General features: G+C 44.3%; 1 protein-coding gene across 2 annotated transcripts in view; it reads right to left on the reverse strand.

Moving 5' to 3' along the window:
- Positions 1 to 6,705: 6,705 nt before the first annotated feature.
- The window catches only part of LOC104869448 (zinc finger protein 426), a 27,506-nt gene continuing 20,796 nt past the window's right edge, over positions 6,706 to 13,415 (reverse strand). For both annotated transcript variants that reach the window (XM_010634688.3, XM_010634689.3), the window contains exons 4-8: positions 12,732 to 12,820; positions 11,922 to 12,048; positions 10,863 to 10,943; positions 10,035 to 10,114; positions 6,706 to 9,404 (exon numbers count right to left, since the gene is read on the reverse strand). In XM_010634688.3, the coding sequence (XP_010632990.1) occupies positions 8,019 to 9,404; positions 10,035 to 10,114; positions 10,863 to 10,943; positions 11,922 to 12,048; positions 12,732 to 12,820 (1,763 nt within the window). In that variant the 3' untranslated portion in view covers positions 6,706 to 8,018. The remainder of the gene's footprint in view (positions 9,405 to 10,034; positions 10,115 to 10,862; positions 10,944 to 11,921; positions 12,049 to 12,731; positions 12,821 to 13,415) is intronic.

Below are 13,415 nucleotides of genomic sequence, written 5' to 3' on the forward strand. Positions count from 1 at the left end.
CTAAATGCCCCCGCAACGAGCCTCATTCACTCATGCGTGGAGGGTGATTGGATGGTGGGGGTTTCTGGCTGACTTGATGTTCGGAGGCGGGGTCTGGTTGGAAGAGGCGGTCACTGGGGCGTGGCCTGGCCGGGTTTATCTCCCTCCCTGGTCTGCAGGTCTTGAGCGGCTCTCGGCTCTCCTCGGCTTTGCCCCTGCGCCCTGCTGTCCTGCCTAGGAGCCAGCCCAATGGACTGAAACGTAAGCCAAAACAAACCTCTCCTCCTTTTTTGCCTCAGCAATGAAGAAAGTGACAAAGACACGAATACTACAGACAAGTTAGTTCTCTTTTCTTTTCTTTTGTACCGGGGATCGAACTTGGGACTTTAAGCTTTCGAGGCAGGCGGTGGAACCACTGAGCTAAAATCCCCGGCTCCAGTTCTTCTTGGTATAACAAAGCATTGTTTCTTGGCTCAACATTGTCATACACACTAAATTTGTTTTACTGAGATTGGTTTTATTTTAAATTTTCCTTTTAAACTCCCAAACTGCTATCTCCAATAATTCTACAGGAGAACAACTCCTAACAAAGACATCTGATCCTATATCTTAGGGTGTTAGTCATCACGTATAGCACAGATAAAAGGACCCCAGGGAAACGTAGCCTACGAACTACTCCTTCCAAACCACTCTGTTGCTCAAATGTGACCAAAGGAGCCTTGACACAGACTCTAAATTGTCAGTCACTTCCCCTGCAAGGGGGGACAGATAAGACCAAGCCCTAGAAGGGCATTCCAGCAAGAAGCGCAAAGAAAAACTGGACTACAGTGTGACTGACCAGCAATTGGCAACGCTCTCAGAGGAAACCTCATAAAGACAAGAGGGGAAATAAGGAAAAAAAAAAGCAACTGTCAAAATCCCGGGGAAGTCACTTGTGTCAGTCCCACTAAAAATAAAAGTCCAGGGCTGTGGATTTAGCTCAGTGGTGCCGCTGCCTGCCTCATAAGCACAAGGACCCGAGTTCGAGTCCCAGTATCAAAAAGATAAAAATAAAAGTCCAGAGGTCACTGACAAAAAGGGTTCTTATGCGTGAGTCCCAAAAGGTAGCTATCACAGAAACTCTACGAAGAGTCTGAGAATAATCTAACAGACCTGCCAGTAAAACTCATATTTTAAAATGTTCACAGGGGGCTGGAGATTTAGCTCAGTGGCACCGCGCCTTCCTCGCAAGCACAAGGTCCTGAGTTTGATGCCCAGCATTGCAAAAAAATAAATTAAATAAAATATTCACAGGTGAAAGGACCAGCCACAGTCTGAGTAAAAAGAACCCTCTGGTCGCCATGGTACTATTCCTCACTTGGTCTTTTTGTATGTGTGTGCATGTGTGTTTTTGTTTTGTTGGAGTTTGTTTGTTTGGTACCTGGGATCGAACTCAGGTCCTTGCACTTGCAAGGCAGGCTCAGCGCCACTGAGCTAAATCCCTGGTCCCGTTTTATTTTGTTTTAAGACAAGGTCTCACTATGTAGTAGTTCAGGCTGGCTCTGAACTCACTGTGTAGCCCAAGCTGGCCTTCAACTCCCAGCGATCCTCCTGCTTCAGCTTCCCGAGTACTAAGATCACAGATGTGCACCACCACACCCGGCCTATTCCTCATTTCACACAACTCTCTTCAGAGTTTATTTCTTCCAGAATCTACCATTTCTCTAGGATTTGTTCCCGACCACCATGTGGACTCATTACACAAACCTAGAGTCTCTGTTCTCCAGGGAATAAGCAACTCTACTTTAGACAGTCAGAAACTCTAGGGTCCCCTAATGACATTGATGTCAGAGTTCAGCTCAAAGCAGTTATGGTTGTGACCTCGCCTTGCCTATCAATGATTTTTCTTTGCTGATGGTGGAGGGTGCCTGTTGGCCACAAAGGACTGAAACCCTTAACAGCAGAGCTACATTAAAGCCATCCCACTAGGTGAACATCCAAAGGTAGGTAGAAACAGTGACCAGAACATTACAAGATAAAGGTCCATTTCTTCCTCTCAGTGAGTCTGGACCCATCTTCTCTAAAAGATAATACGCGTAGGCCGGGCATGGTGGTGCACGCCTGTAATCCCAGCACTCAGGAGGCTGAGGCAGGAGGGTCACTGTGAGTTTGAGGCCAACCTAGGCTACACAGTGAGTTCCAGGTCAGTCTCAACTACATAGTGAGACCCTGTCTCAAAAAACAAAACAAAAAAAAGACAATACGCATAGACCTCCTTATCTTAAGATAGAAGGCCGGAGGAAATATCATCAAATTGGCACTTTTTTGTTTTGGTTTGGTTTGGTTTGTTTTTTCCAACATAAGGTCTTGCTGTGTAGTCCAGGCTGGTCTCGGGCTCTGGACCATCTTCCTGTCTCAGCCTCCTGAGTGCTGGGAGTCGAGGCACGCAGCACCACGCTCAGCTCATCAAAATTGCAACTTTAAACCTGTAATTTTAAACGCAATTCAGCTGCTCCCAAAAGATCTACATGGCATCCCAGATGATCCAAGAAAGATTGCTTAGATGATCACATTTCCTGCCTAGCCCCTTTACTCCATATCCTCAACCCTTTATAAAACCACCAATCTCTCACCCTGACAGGGCGATTTCCCTCTTGGAAACTCAACCGGTGTCCCCTCTGGCAGTTTCTCCAGCTTGAGTCGATTTTCATCTTACTCTTATCCTTGCCTGGATGAATTCTTTTTACCACCTTCATCATCAACTTTCCAAAATGCTGTCTCGCGTTACATTTCTGGCTGACTGCTCCGTAGTCGCCAGTTCTGCTGAGGACCCTGGAGCCTAAGCAGAGGAAGGTGAGCTGAAATCTTGATTTTTCTTTCCTTATGTCAGGTCAGAGGAATGCTTAGTCTTTTATGACCACTGATGGAATTCTTCACTGCTCCCAAAAGAGTCAGTTCTGGAGGTTCTGCTGGGTATGGCTTGAGGAACTAATTTATCAGCTTGTGTTTGAGGAGTTTGGGTTCTCATTTGGCCTTTACTGTCTGCAAAACAACCCCCAAAACTAGTATCTGAAAACAGTGATTATTATCAAAAAGCCTTCTGTGGACGAACTTGGCATAGCTCCGTTCTACTGACCAACTCACACAAAGGGGGAAATTGGGAATAATTTCAAAGAAGTTGTGGCTCTTTGCAATCCGTTACAAGATGTGCTGGGGCGTCGGAGACGTAGCTCAATGGCGCCACACCTGCCTGGCAAGTGCCAGGTGCTGAGTTCAATTCCCGGTACCAGGAAAAAAATAAATACATAAAAGGCAAGAGGTGCCGGGGCTTTGTCAGAGGGCCTGATCTTGATTCCCCACCTAGCTCTGTCCAGTGACAGCGACAGCCTGTGCTTACTTCAGGGTCCCTTTCAAGTGGGAGGCTCAGGAGACACCGCACACAAATAGTCTTATCGACTGAGGAGGAAGAAACGGTATTATCAGAGACTTCCATTTCAGACATGAATTTAATGTTTTAAGGGTAGCAACTAAAAGAAAGGGAGGATATAAATTTCAAACGTTAAGAGCAAAATCATTTCAATGAAAAATATAATCAATTGCAAGCACGGAGACAACAGAAAGAAACAAAGTGTTAGAAATAAATCCAAATTTATTACTAACTAGGCTATACATAATGGAATAAATGTTCAAGGTAAGAGAAAAGGATTGTTAGTCAGAAGTTTTCAAGTATTAAAGAGTTGTTTTTTCATCTTCGGCTAAAGTATGTATAAAAAGACACATCTGGGCAAAGAAAGGGGTATAGCTTAGTAGAGCATATGCTTAACTGAGCAAGCTCTAGGTATGATCCCCAGCGCCAAAAACAAACAAACAAAAAGACTAAGAGAGAAAATAAACGCAAGTGCACATGGCTATACTAACACCGAACAGAATCAATGGAATAGAAAACATATCAGAAAGTTTAGATTTTTCTTATTTTCTTGCAGTACTGGGGTTTGAAGTCAGGGCCGCATGCACAATTAACAAGCCAGGAGCGATGTCCCCAGGAGAAAACTTAGGTTTTCACAAACCTGGCTCAGAATACACCTCCATGGCACAACTTCCACCTACTACACGCAGCTCTGAGTTTGATCCCCAGCAACACACACACACACACACACACACACACACACACACACAGTAGGGTGTGGTGGTGCACACCTGTAATTCCAGCACTCCGGAGGCTGAGGCAGGAGGCTCTCTGTGAGTTCAAGACCAGCCTGGGCTACATAGTGAGTTCCAGGTCAGTCTCAACTACACAGTGAGATCCTGTCTCAAAAAATCAAAACCAAAAACAAAAAAACCCCACAAAGCACAAAAAAGAAAAATGAACGCAAGAGAAAGAACGCACAAAGAAACCATTCTCAAATGCAAAAGAGGCCCAAAGGAAACTTAATTATTCAACAAGGAGACATTAAAAATATAAGTTTTCTCTGCACATGTGAAAATGAAAACATGCCTAGAAAAATATACTCATTAATGCTTAAGATATTGGAAACCTTAGTTGTCCTATAACCATAAGAGAAATTGAGTAAACAGCTTAAAACTGTAGAAAAATGGATACCTAAGACAAATAACAGCTGCTGTAAATCCGGATAATTTACCAATGAAAAAGTTACAAATTGAGAAAACACAAGAACACACCCCAGTACAAGCTATGACACTGGCATCGACATCTCAGTACCATCCTTATTTTGGTGGTGCTGGGGATTGGCTCCAGTACTTGTATACTCTACCTCTGAGAAGCACTCACACCACAATTTGTTTTCTTCTTCTTTTTGTTCTTTTTTTGTGGTGCTGGAGTTTGAACCCAGGGCCTCACCCATGCTAGGCACAAGTGTGCTACCACTGAGCTCCACCCTTAGCCTCTACTTTTTTCTTATGTACAAAAAAATTACATGCTAAGGTTACTAAAACATATCTACAAAGAGCTTTCTTTTAATAATACATTAGTAAACATATCAAGTTAAATATTAAAGATAATCCAGGCCCAGCATGGTGGTGCACATCTGTAAGCCCAGCACTCCGGGAAGCTGAGGCAGGAGGATCACTAAATCCAAGCGCAGGCTGGGCAACTTAGCAAGACCCTGTCGCAAAATCAAGACAGAGCTGGGGATGTAGCTCAGTGCAAAGGTCCTGGGTTCAATCCCCAGTCCAAAAAACAAAAAAGGAAATAGTGTCCAAGTTGAGTTTATCTAGAAATGAAAGGTTGACATCATAAAATCGTAATGATCAATAATGACCACATTTATTTGCAAGTCCTTTCATTCATTCACACTTTCAAGTATTTGTTATGTATTATGAGCCAGTCATAATTCTAGGTGTTTGAGATTTACCAATGCATGAATATGACTGTGATAGAAGACGAAGGTAAAGCAACAAAAAAATCCAACAATTCAGCCTCATAAATTCTGAAATATTGGGAAACCTTTATGCAAGACTGGGTATTAAAAAAAAAAACTGTACTCATTGATTCAATTGATTGGAGAGGATATTAGAATTTTGAAGATAAAAATGCTGTTTTTACTATTTCTAATCAGTATTGTGCCGGAGGTCATAATCAGTCCTACGAAGGGAAAAAATGACCTAGCAATTGAAGTAGAAAAATAACAGTCATTAGCTATAGATACTATGATTTCCGGTGTAGAAAACCAAGAGGATGTGTATGTCAGCACTCTGACCTGGCCCTCCCCAAATTCGTATTTGTAATCTAAGCGCCAATGTGACTGTGAAGATAGGGAACGTGTGGTTGGGTGAGGTCCAAAGGGTGCAGAGCTAACGCTACAGGGCTGTGACCTTATCATAAGAGGAAGGGAAAGGGACCTGTTCTCAAGTATCATGACAGGTATTGGTACTGACAAGTAGTGTTTCGGTAAAAAAGAAACCTTAAGCAGCTTTGAGCCTGAGCGATAGGTATGGAGTGGGAATATATATATATTTTTTCTTTTTCTTCTTGCTTGTGTTTCTTTTTTGGTACTGGGAATCGAACTCAGGGCCTGGCGCTTTCAAGGCAGGCAAGGCATCACTGCGCTACATGCCTGGCCCGCTTATTTCTTTTCTTGAGACAGGATCTCACTACGTAGTGCAAGCCAGCCTTGAACTCACTCACTGTGGAGCCCAGGCTGGCCTCAAATCCCTGGTGACCCTGCTGCCGCAGGCTCCTGAGTGCTGGGATGACAGGTGTGAAGTACGTCACCAGGCTTTGAACTGTCTTTGAATGCACACTAGAAATAAGGACATTAGGTGTTGTTCTGTGATTTTTTTTTTTTCATTTGGGGATGAGGAGCATGTTATTGGAAAGTCGTGAGAAGAGCCGAGTGGAGTAGCACATGCCTCTAATCCCAGCTAATCAGGAGATCGTGCCGGGAGGCTGCCAAGTTTGAGTCCCCCTGCACAACTGAGCAATACCCTGTTCTCCAAACTTAAAGCCAAGGTCTGGTAACGCATTCTGTGATCCCAGCATTCTCAGTGGCCGAGTTTGGAAGGACCAAACCCAGCCAGGAAAGCTTTGGGAGAGTTTGTCTCAAAATAAGAGAAGGGTGTGTAGCTCAGTGTGAAGGAGCTGGGTTCAATCCCCAGTACCACAAAACCCAGGGCTACCTGCCAAGTATAAGTGTATATACCTGTAATCGCAGCTCTTGGGAGGCCGAGGCAGGTGGATTGCCGTGAGTTGGAGGCCAGCCTGAGCTACCAGTGAGACCCTGTCTCAACAAACAAAAACACAAATAAAGAAACAAGGTTATAGATGTAGTTCAGTGGTAAAATGTGTGCCTACCATGACTTATTTAAATGCCCAGCACTGCTGAAGAAGAAAGCTGGATGAGGAAGAGGCAGTCCTAAATATCTAACCATAAAGACCTTGGCAGAATACAGTTATAGTCTAGCAATTTGTGACCGGTAGAACTTGGGAGTAATAAAATGAGAAATCTGAAGTTTGCCATTCAACTGTTGCAGGAAGAGCTTGGTTCCACCTGACTTTTAATAAAATACAGAAGGGGTGAGCCGAGTCCAACAAGGAACTGTGAATCAAAAAGGAAACCGAACTGGAAATTCGGGAAATTCTCAGCCTATCCATATAGCAAACACCGAGAAAACATGGACTAAAGATTAAAACTGTGAGCTGAACAATGATTTGGTAACAAGATCGTGGTTGGGGCCCACGGATGGGATATCACCCATCTCAACAGAAGAGAGAAATAGACAGGATTATACTAGCAGAGAAACTGCCTCTTAGATCTAAAATAGTCCCAGAAGGCAAGAAAGGGTGGCCTTAATCGATTTCATACGAGACCAGGGATAACGGGCTGCAAGTGTGGACCAGCCGTTAACCATTTCCTTCCCGGCACAAGGTAGGGACCATTTCCTTCTGGGTACGCTCAGCACAGTCAAGGCGAGTTGGGGAAGACACCCGGGAGAATGCCTTCCAGCAGTCCCATCTGCTCCTGTATCAACGGAACTACCGGGAAATTTTTGCACGCAGCCACCAGCCAACAAGTGGTAGGGCCGAATCTATCCAATTATCTCATGCAGGCAGGTCTAACCGGCAGCCCGCAGGCTGCTGGTGTTGTTTTAACAGTATCATACAAAATATAAAAAAATAAAGGGACTCTTGTTACTTATATACGTTAACTATATTCTATGTGGCCCAAGCAAGCCAAAAGGTCGGACACCCATGCATAGCTTTTATTAATGCTATCTTCACTAGGGGTCTAAGCACCAAATGAGGCTGATGATGCACAACAGTGACCTCACCTATGACCCCCCCCCCCGAGAGCACTCAGCTATGTGTGAACCAGTTCTAGGGGCTCGGCAATGTAGCTCAGGGTCAGATCACTTGCCAAGTATGCGTGAGGCACTGGGGTTCATCTCCAGCGCTACAAAAGTTCCACAGGGGAAATACATATCGTATTTCATACCATTAGGTCGGCATCTATGCCAGTGGAAGCCATTACAACTCATACAAAGCAGTTAAGACAGATGATCTTTGGTGTCACTGTTACTACTTAAGGGTTGCAACAGAGGGGCTAAATAGCAACACCGATACCCTCACATTTATACGCCTTCTCCCCATGGTGAACTCTCGCATGTTTGCTTAAGCGTGAGGAAACAGCAAATGCTTTCCCACATTCCTTACAGATGTAAGGTTTCTCTCCAGTATGCGTTCGCATGTGAATGTTAAGGGATGTGGAATACACAAACGCCTTCCCACAGATATTGCACACAAAGGGCTTTTCTCCACTGTGGATTTTCATATGTTTAGTACGGTGGGAGGCAGTGATAAAGGTTTTCCCACAATGGACACATTCAAAAGGCTTCTCCCCCGTGTGTGTTCTCACATGGTGAATAAGGCCTGAGGTCCTAGTGAAGGCTTTCCCACACTGGTTACACTGAAAGGGCTTCTCTCCACTGTGGATGCGTACGTGGGTGGCGAGGCCCGAGTACTGAGTGAAGGCTTTCCCACAGTCCTTACATTCGTAGGGTTTGACTCCAGTGTGTGTCCTGATATGTTCAGTTAGCTGAGTGGACCTGGAGAAGGCTTTGCCACACTCCTTACATTCATAAGGCTTCTCTCCACTGTGAACTCGTAAGTGTTCAGTCAGGCCCGACCACCTCAGGAAGGCTTTCCCACATTCCACACATTTGTACGATTTTATTCCAGTGTGAATTCTCATGTGATCGTTAAGGTATGTGTTATTTTTAAAGCACTTTCCACACTCCTTACACTGAAAGGGCTTTTCATCACTATGAGTTTTTATATGGGCAGAGAGTTGAGAAAAAGTAGCAAAGCACTTCCCGCACTCCTTACATTTTTTGTTTTTCTCTCTAGGGTGAACTGTTACATATGGACTTAGATGGGTGGGAACTGCAAATGCTCTCCAGCATTCCTTGCATTCACAGAGCGTTGCTTCGGTGTGGGTTTCCATGGGATTCGTAAGGCATGGAAAATACTGAAAGCCCTTTTCAAATTCCTCCATTTTGTAGGGGTTTCTTCCATTGAAAATTTGAAGATGCACAGCAAGGCTCGTGGGGTGAATGTAACCACTCTCATATTTCTTCCATTCGAAGGGGCCCCCTTGACCGTGAGTGCTCACACCCATCTGGAGGTATGACGGGTTGAAAAAGGCATTCCCACAGTCCCTGCACTCAAAGGGTTTGTTTCTCATGCACGGCGTCTGGTATGCGATATTCGGAGTTAGGCTGAAAATGTTTCCATACTGGTCAATCTCAGAAAAGCTCTGTCCAGTAGAGGTTTTCTGGTGCAGAGTAAGGATGTCTTCGCCGCACCAAATATACCCGGAAGTATATTCTTGATTTTGCGTTCTCACGTGTGTGTTAAGGAAAAACTGTTCACTGAAGACGTCTCCGTAAGGCTTGTATTCGTAGAGCTCCGCTCCCCTGTGGCTTCTCCCCTGTGGACGGAGAGATAAAAGAGGATTAGGGAATTTCTCAAACATATGAAATCTGAGATTTTAAAGGTAGAAACATTTCAATGATCCTAATGATTTTTTACAATTTCTTTTATAAACACCGATCTCTTTATGTCTTCCAACGTAAATGATGGATTTTTTTTGGGCCAGGATCTTGTGTTGCAGGCTCTAGTTGTACAACAACTAGATTTTCTTAAAATCCAGTACCAGTTGCCTATTTACATGTGTCGGAATGTGTTTTTGTGGGAATTCTGAGGCGATCATCTTCACAATAGTTTGGGAGCATCTTCTCATTCTTGATAATTCGGAGTTTGTCCCGAGGCACTGCGTCCTCTTTGGTGCAAGCTACTTCTCTCACACATCACTCATATACGCTGATTTGCTAGAAAGGAATTTCCCATCTTTGCTGAAAGTGGGACATAAGAAGTACCCTTTGTTGGGCTGGACATGTAGCTCAGTCGTAGACCACTTGTCCAACATGTGTGAGAGCCTGGGTTCAATCTCCAGTACAAGAGAGAGAGAGAGAGAGAGAGAGAGAGAGGGAGGGAGGGAGGGAGGAAGAGGAGGGAAAGGGAGAGAGGGAGAGAAAGGAAGAGCCCTTGCTAATCTTACCATTTCCATGTCTTTGGAAGTTTCTTCCCTAAAATAATCCTCAAATTCTGATTCTTTGGTTACTGGTTGTAGCTCCAATTCTGAAGTTAAACAGAAAGAAAAACATAAGGGTTTGGAGAAATAAATCGTATGTACAGTGAGTTAAAAGTGATCAGGGTCCTTTGTCCTTGTTCTCAAGTTAAACATGGTAAGAAAAATAAAGGCACAGAAACCTTTGAAGATTTTGGTATGTTAAACAGTTGGCAACAAGAGCCGGGCGTGGTGGCTCACGCCTGTCATCCCAGCACTCGGGAGGCTGAGGCAGGAGGATCACTGTGAATTCAAGACCAGCTTGGACTACATAGTGAGTTCCAGGTCAGTCTCAACTACATAGTGAGACCCTGTCTCAAAAACCAAAGTAAAAAGTTAGCAACAGGGCTAGGGGTGTAGCTCAGTGGTAAAGCCCTTGCCTGGTGTTAAGTGAGGCCCTAAATTTCATCCAGGCAATAAAGGCAATCATAAGGATTTGGATCAACATGGTAGATCGCTTATTACAAATTGATTCTAAGAGAGTTATAGTGAAAGTTACCAGAAAAAGAAAGTCAGAAAGATCTGGGAGAAGGTCATACACTGAAATAATAAAGAGAGACTAGAATAGGTAGTTTTGTGAGACCCTAAGAATGTTTCAATGGAGAGAAAGTAATGTGTTATGGGAAGTCAACGATGCTCTATAATGTAAGAAAAATGGCTTCCATCTTCTGAAGCCAAATGAATCCTTAAAAAACTTTCATTATATTTGCAAAACCATACCGAACTCCTAAAATAGGGCTCGTCTTCGCAAATACTCACGTTGAAGAACTCCGCTTTCTGCTGTGTTTAATTCTTCTTGTTTTAACCAGGAGATCAGACTGGGGATGAAGAACTGGTATCCTGCACAGGTGAAAAGATGCACGAGTGAAGAGGCTCGAGCCTTCCTATGGCTACGGAATTAACGAAACTATGGAACTAATATAGAACGAATGAAAGCAGTGTAATTATTTCCAAGTGGGTAAAAATGTAAATGCCAGAGGCTGAGGTGCAGCTTAGCAGTAGAAAGCATACTTAGCCTGTGTGAGCCCTGGGTTCAATCATCAGTGCCAAAAAGAAAAAAGCAAATACACATCCCCACTCCCAGGCCCCCCAAAGATGGCTTATGTCTAACCCCTGAAAATCAAACGCAGGCTGCTCTATACACTATAAAACGCTAAGACTTAAGTAGAAAATAAAGTGTAACAAAAATGCTTGCTGTCTCAGGGAAATAACTCTTGCCACTGATTCTGAAACCTTAAGAGTGTGTTTGACTAATCTGGAGGGCTCCTGAGAAAATGACTGAGCCTCAAGCCTACAGTTTCCCACGGAGTCCATCAAAGGTGGAGAAGAAAAATGCATGTTCCTAAGAGGCGGAGACGGACGCTGTTGATAACATTTTAAGTCTTCACAGTAGCTGAGCATAGTGGTGTACAACTATAAGGCTAGTACTCCGGGAGTCTGAGTTAGGAGGACAGCCAGCTCTGAACTAGCGAGAAGACTAGCAAGCCGGGCAACTTAGTGAGACTCTTTCAAAATCAAAAATAAACAAGGTCTGGGCATGTAGCTCAGTGTGAAGGTCCTGGGTTCCATCCCCAGTTAGCAAAAGAATAATAGAATGAATGAATGAATTAAAGAAAAAGAATCACCGCAGCAATCGCTTCTCGGCCTTTTGGCTAAGATCAAGTGAAGAATCACCGCAGCAGTTTAAAATGTAGTATGGCACAGACTATGGCTCTGTTACTTGCCACTGTACTCAGAACTGATATGACCAACTGTGCAACACAGTAGTAAGCACGTATTTCTTCCACAGCCAGGCCACAGGAAACGCCGGTGTCTTACCTACTGAAGACAGGTTCTCGTAGTTTTCTAGCATTACTTCTCTGTACAGGTTTCTCTGAGTTGGGTCCAGTAAAGTCCATTCCTCTTGGGTGAACTCCAGAGCCACGTCGTCAAAGGTCACTGAATCCTAAACCATTACACACACGCCGGTTTGAGCCAATCGGTGGTTCTGCCAGTGCTTACTGGAGTGTTAGGAAAGGGAGCTAAAGCGCCCACAAGGTTCTGAGGACTTATTGATCCTAGGGCTCCTCTCTCTCTTTGCACTCTCACTCACTGTGGTACCTCCGATCGCCATACCCTTTAGCATCCGTTCATAAACCTGAATTCATCACAGCGCAACCAGGCTAGGATTCTTGTCCTATTTGTTACTACAGCAGCACACTCTTCCTGAGCACGCCGCAGACAAGCGATAAATGCCAATGGATAAATTCTGCGAGGAGAGGACATTTTCACCTGTCTTACCATCTGTCAGAGCACTCAGCACGTGGCACTCAATACGTGGCTGGCACCACGAGGCTCAAGATTACTTATTAAGGCTGGGGATGTGGCTCAGTGGTAGAGTGCTTTCCTAGAGTGGGAGAGGCCTCACCTCCCCACTCCCACCCCCCGCCAAAGGGTTGATTTAATGATTTTCAAGGTAACACCTCACCAGTATAAGGCTCCATTCTATGGGGAAATTCAACTGGGGACCCAGTCCTCGCATGAGGTTCTACTTCCTTTAAGAAGCTCTGGAGACAAATATGTCTCAAAGGAAATGTGTCTAGCCGCTGGAAGGCTTCTGTTTTGTAGCAGGAGATCCTTTCTTATTACCTGGTAACAATCTGCCTGGTAGTCAGCTGCCACACTTTCTACCTTTGTCTCATCTTCATAAAAGCAGACTGGTTCTGTGTAGAGAAGGCCTAGTGGAAAAGAAAGAAGGCATCAGAACCAAGAACTGCCCGTAATTCCTGCATTCATGGGTCAAGAAGTCATTCCACCCAAGTTTGCAATTCCTCTGTAATATTATACACTCAAGAAAATTCAAAATAAATAGACACTACTACAATAAAATGTGATGGTATGGGCGGGGGATTTAGCTCAGAGGCACCATCCCTGCCTGGCAAGCGCAAGGTCCTAAATTTGATCCTCGGTACCAAAAACTTTTTTAAAAAAATGTGACGGTGGCTGGGGATTTGGCTCAGTGGTGTTGTTGCTGGCCTCACAAGTGCAAGGTCTGGAGTTTGATCCCCGGTACCAAAATCAAAACGAAACGAACAAACAAAAAATGTGATGGTGGTCATGTTTTGTTTGTTTTGGTGACATGAGGGACTGAACCAAGGGCCTCATGCCTGCTTGGCAATTTTCTACCACTGAGCTATATTTTGAGCTTTATTTTGAGCTAGGGATATAGTTCACTGGGGGAGTGGTTGCCTAGCATGTGTGAGACCCTGGTTTGACCCCCAATATGGCAGTTAATCAATCAAACCCATATGTACCTTTTTTTTTTTTTTTTGT

The sequence above is a fragment of the Fukomys damarensis genome, unplaced genomic scaffold, assembly GCF_012274545.1.
Source record: "Fukomys damarensis isolate Sample0158 unplaced genomic scaffold, DMR_v1.0_HiC HiC_scaffold_37, whole genome shotgun sequence".
Classification (NCBI taxonomy): domain Eukaryota; kingdom Metazoa; phylum Chordata; class Mammalia; order Rodentia; family Bathyergidae; genus Fukomys; species Fukomys damarensis.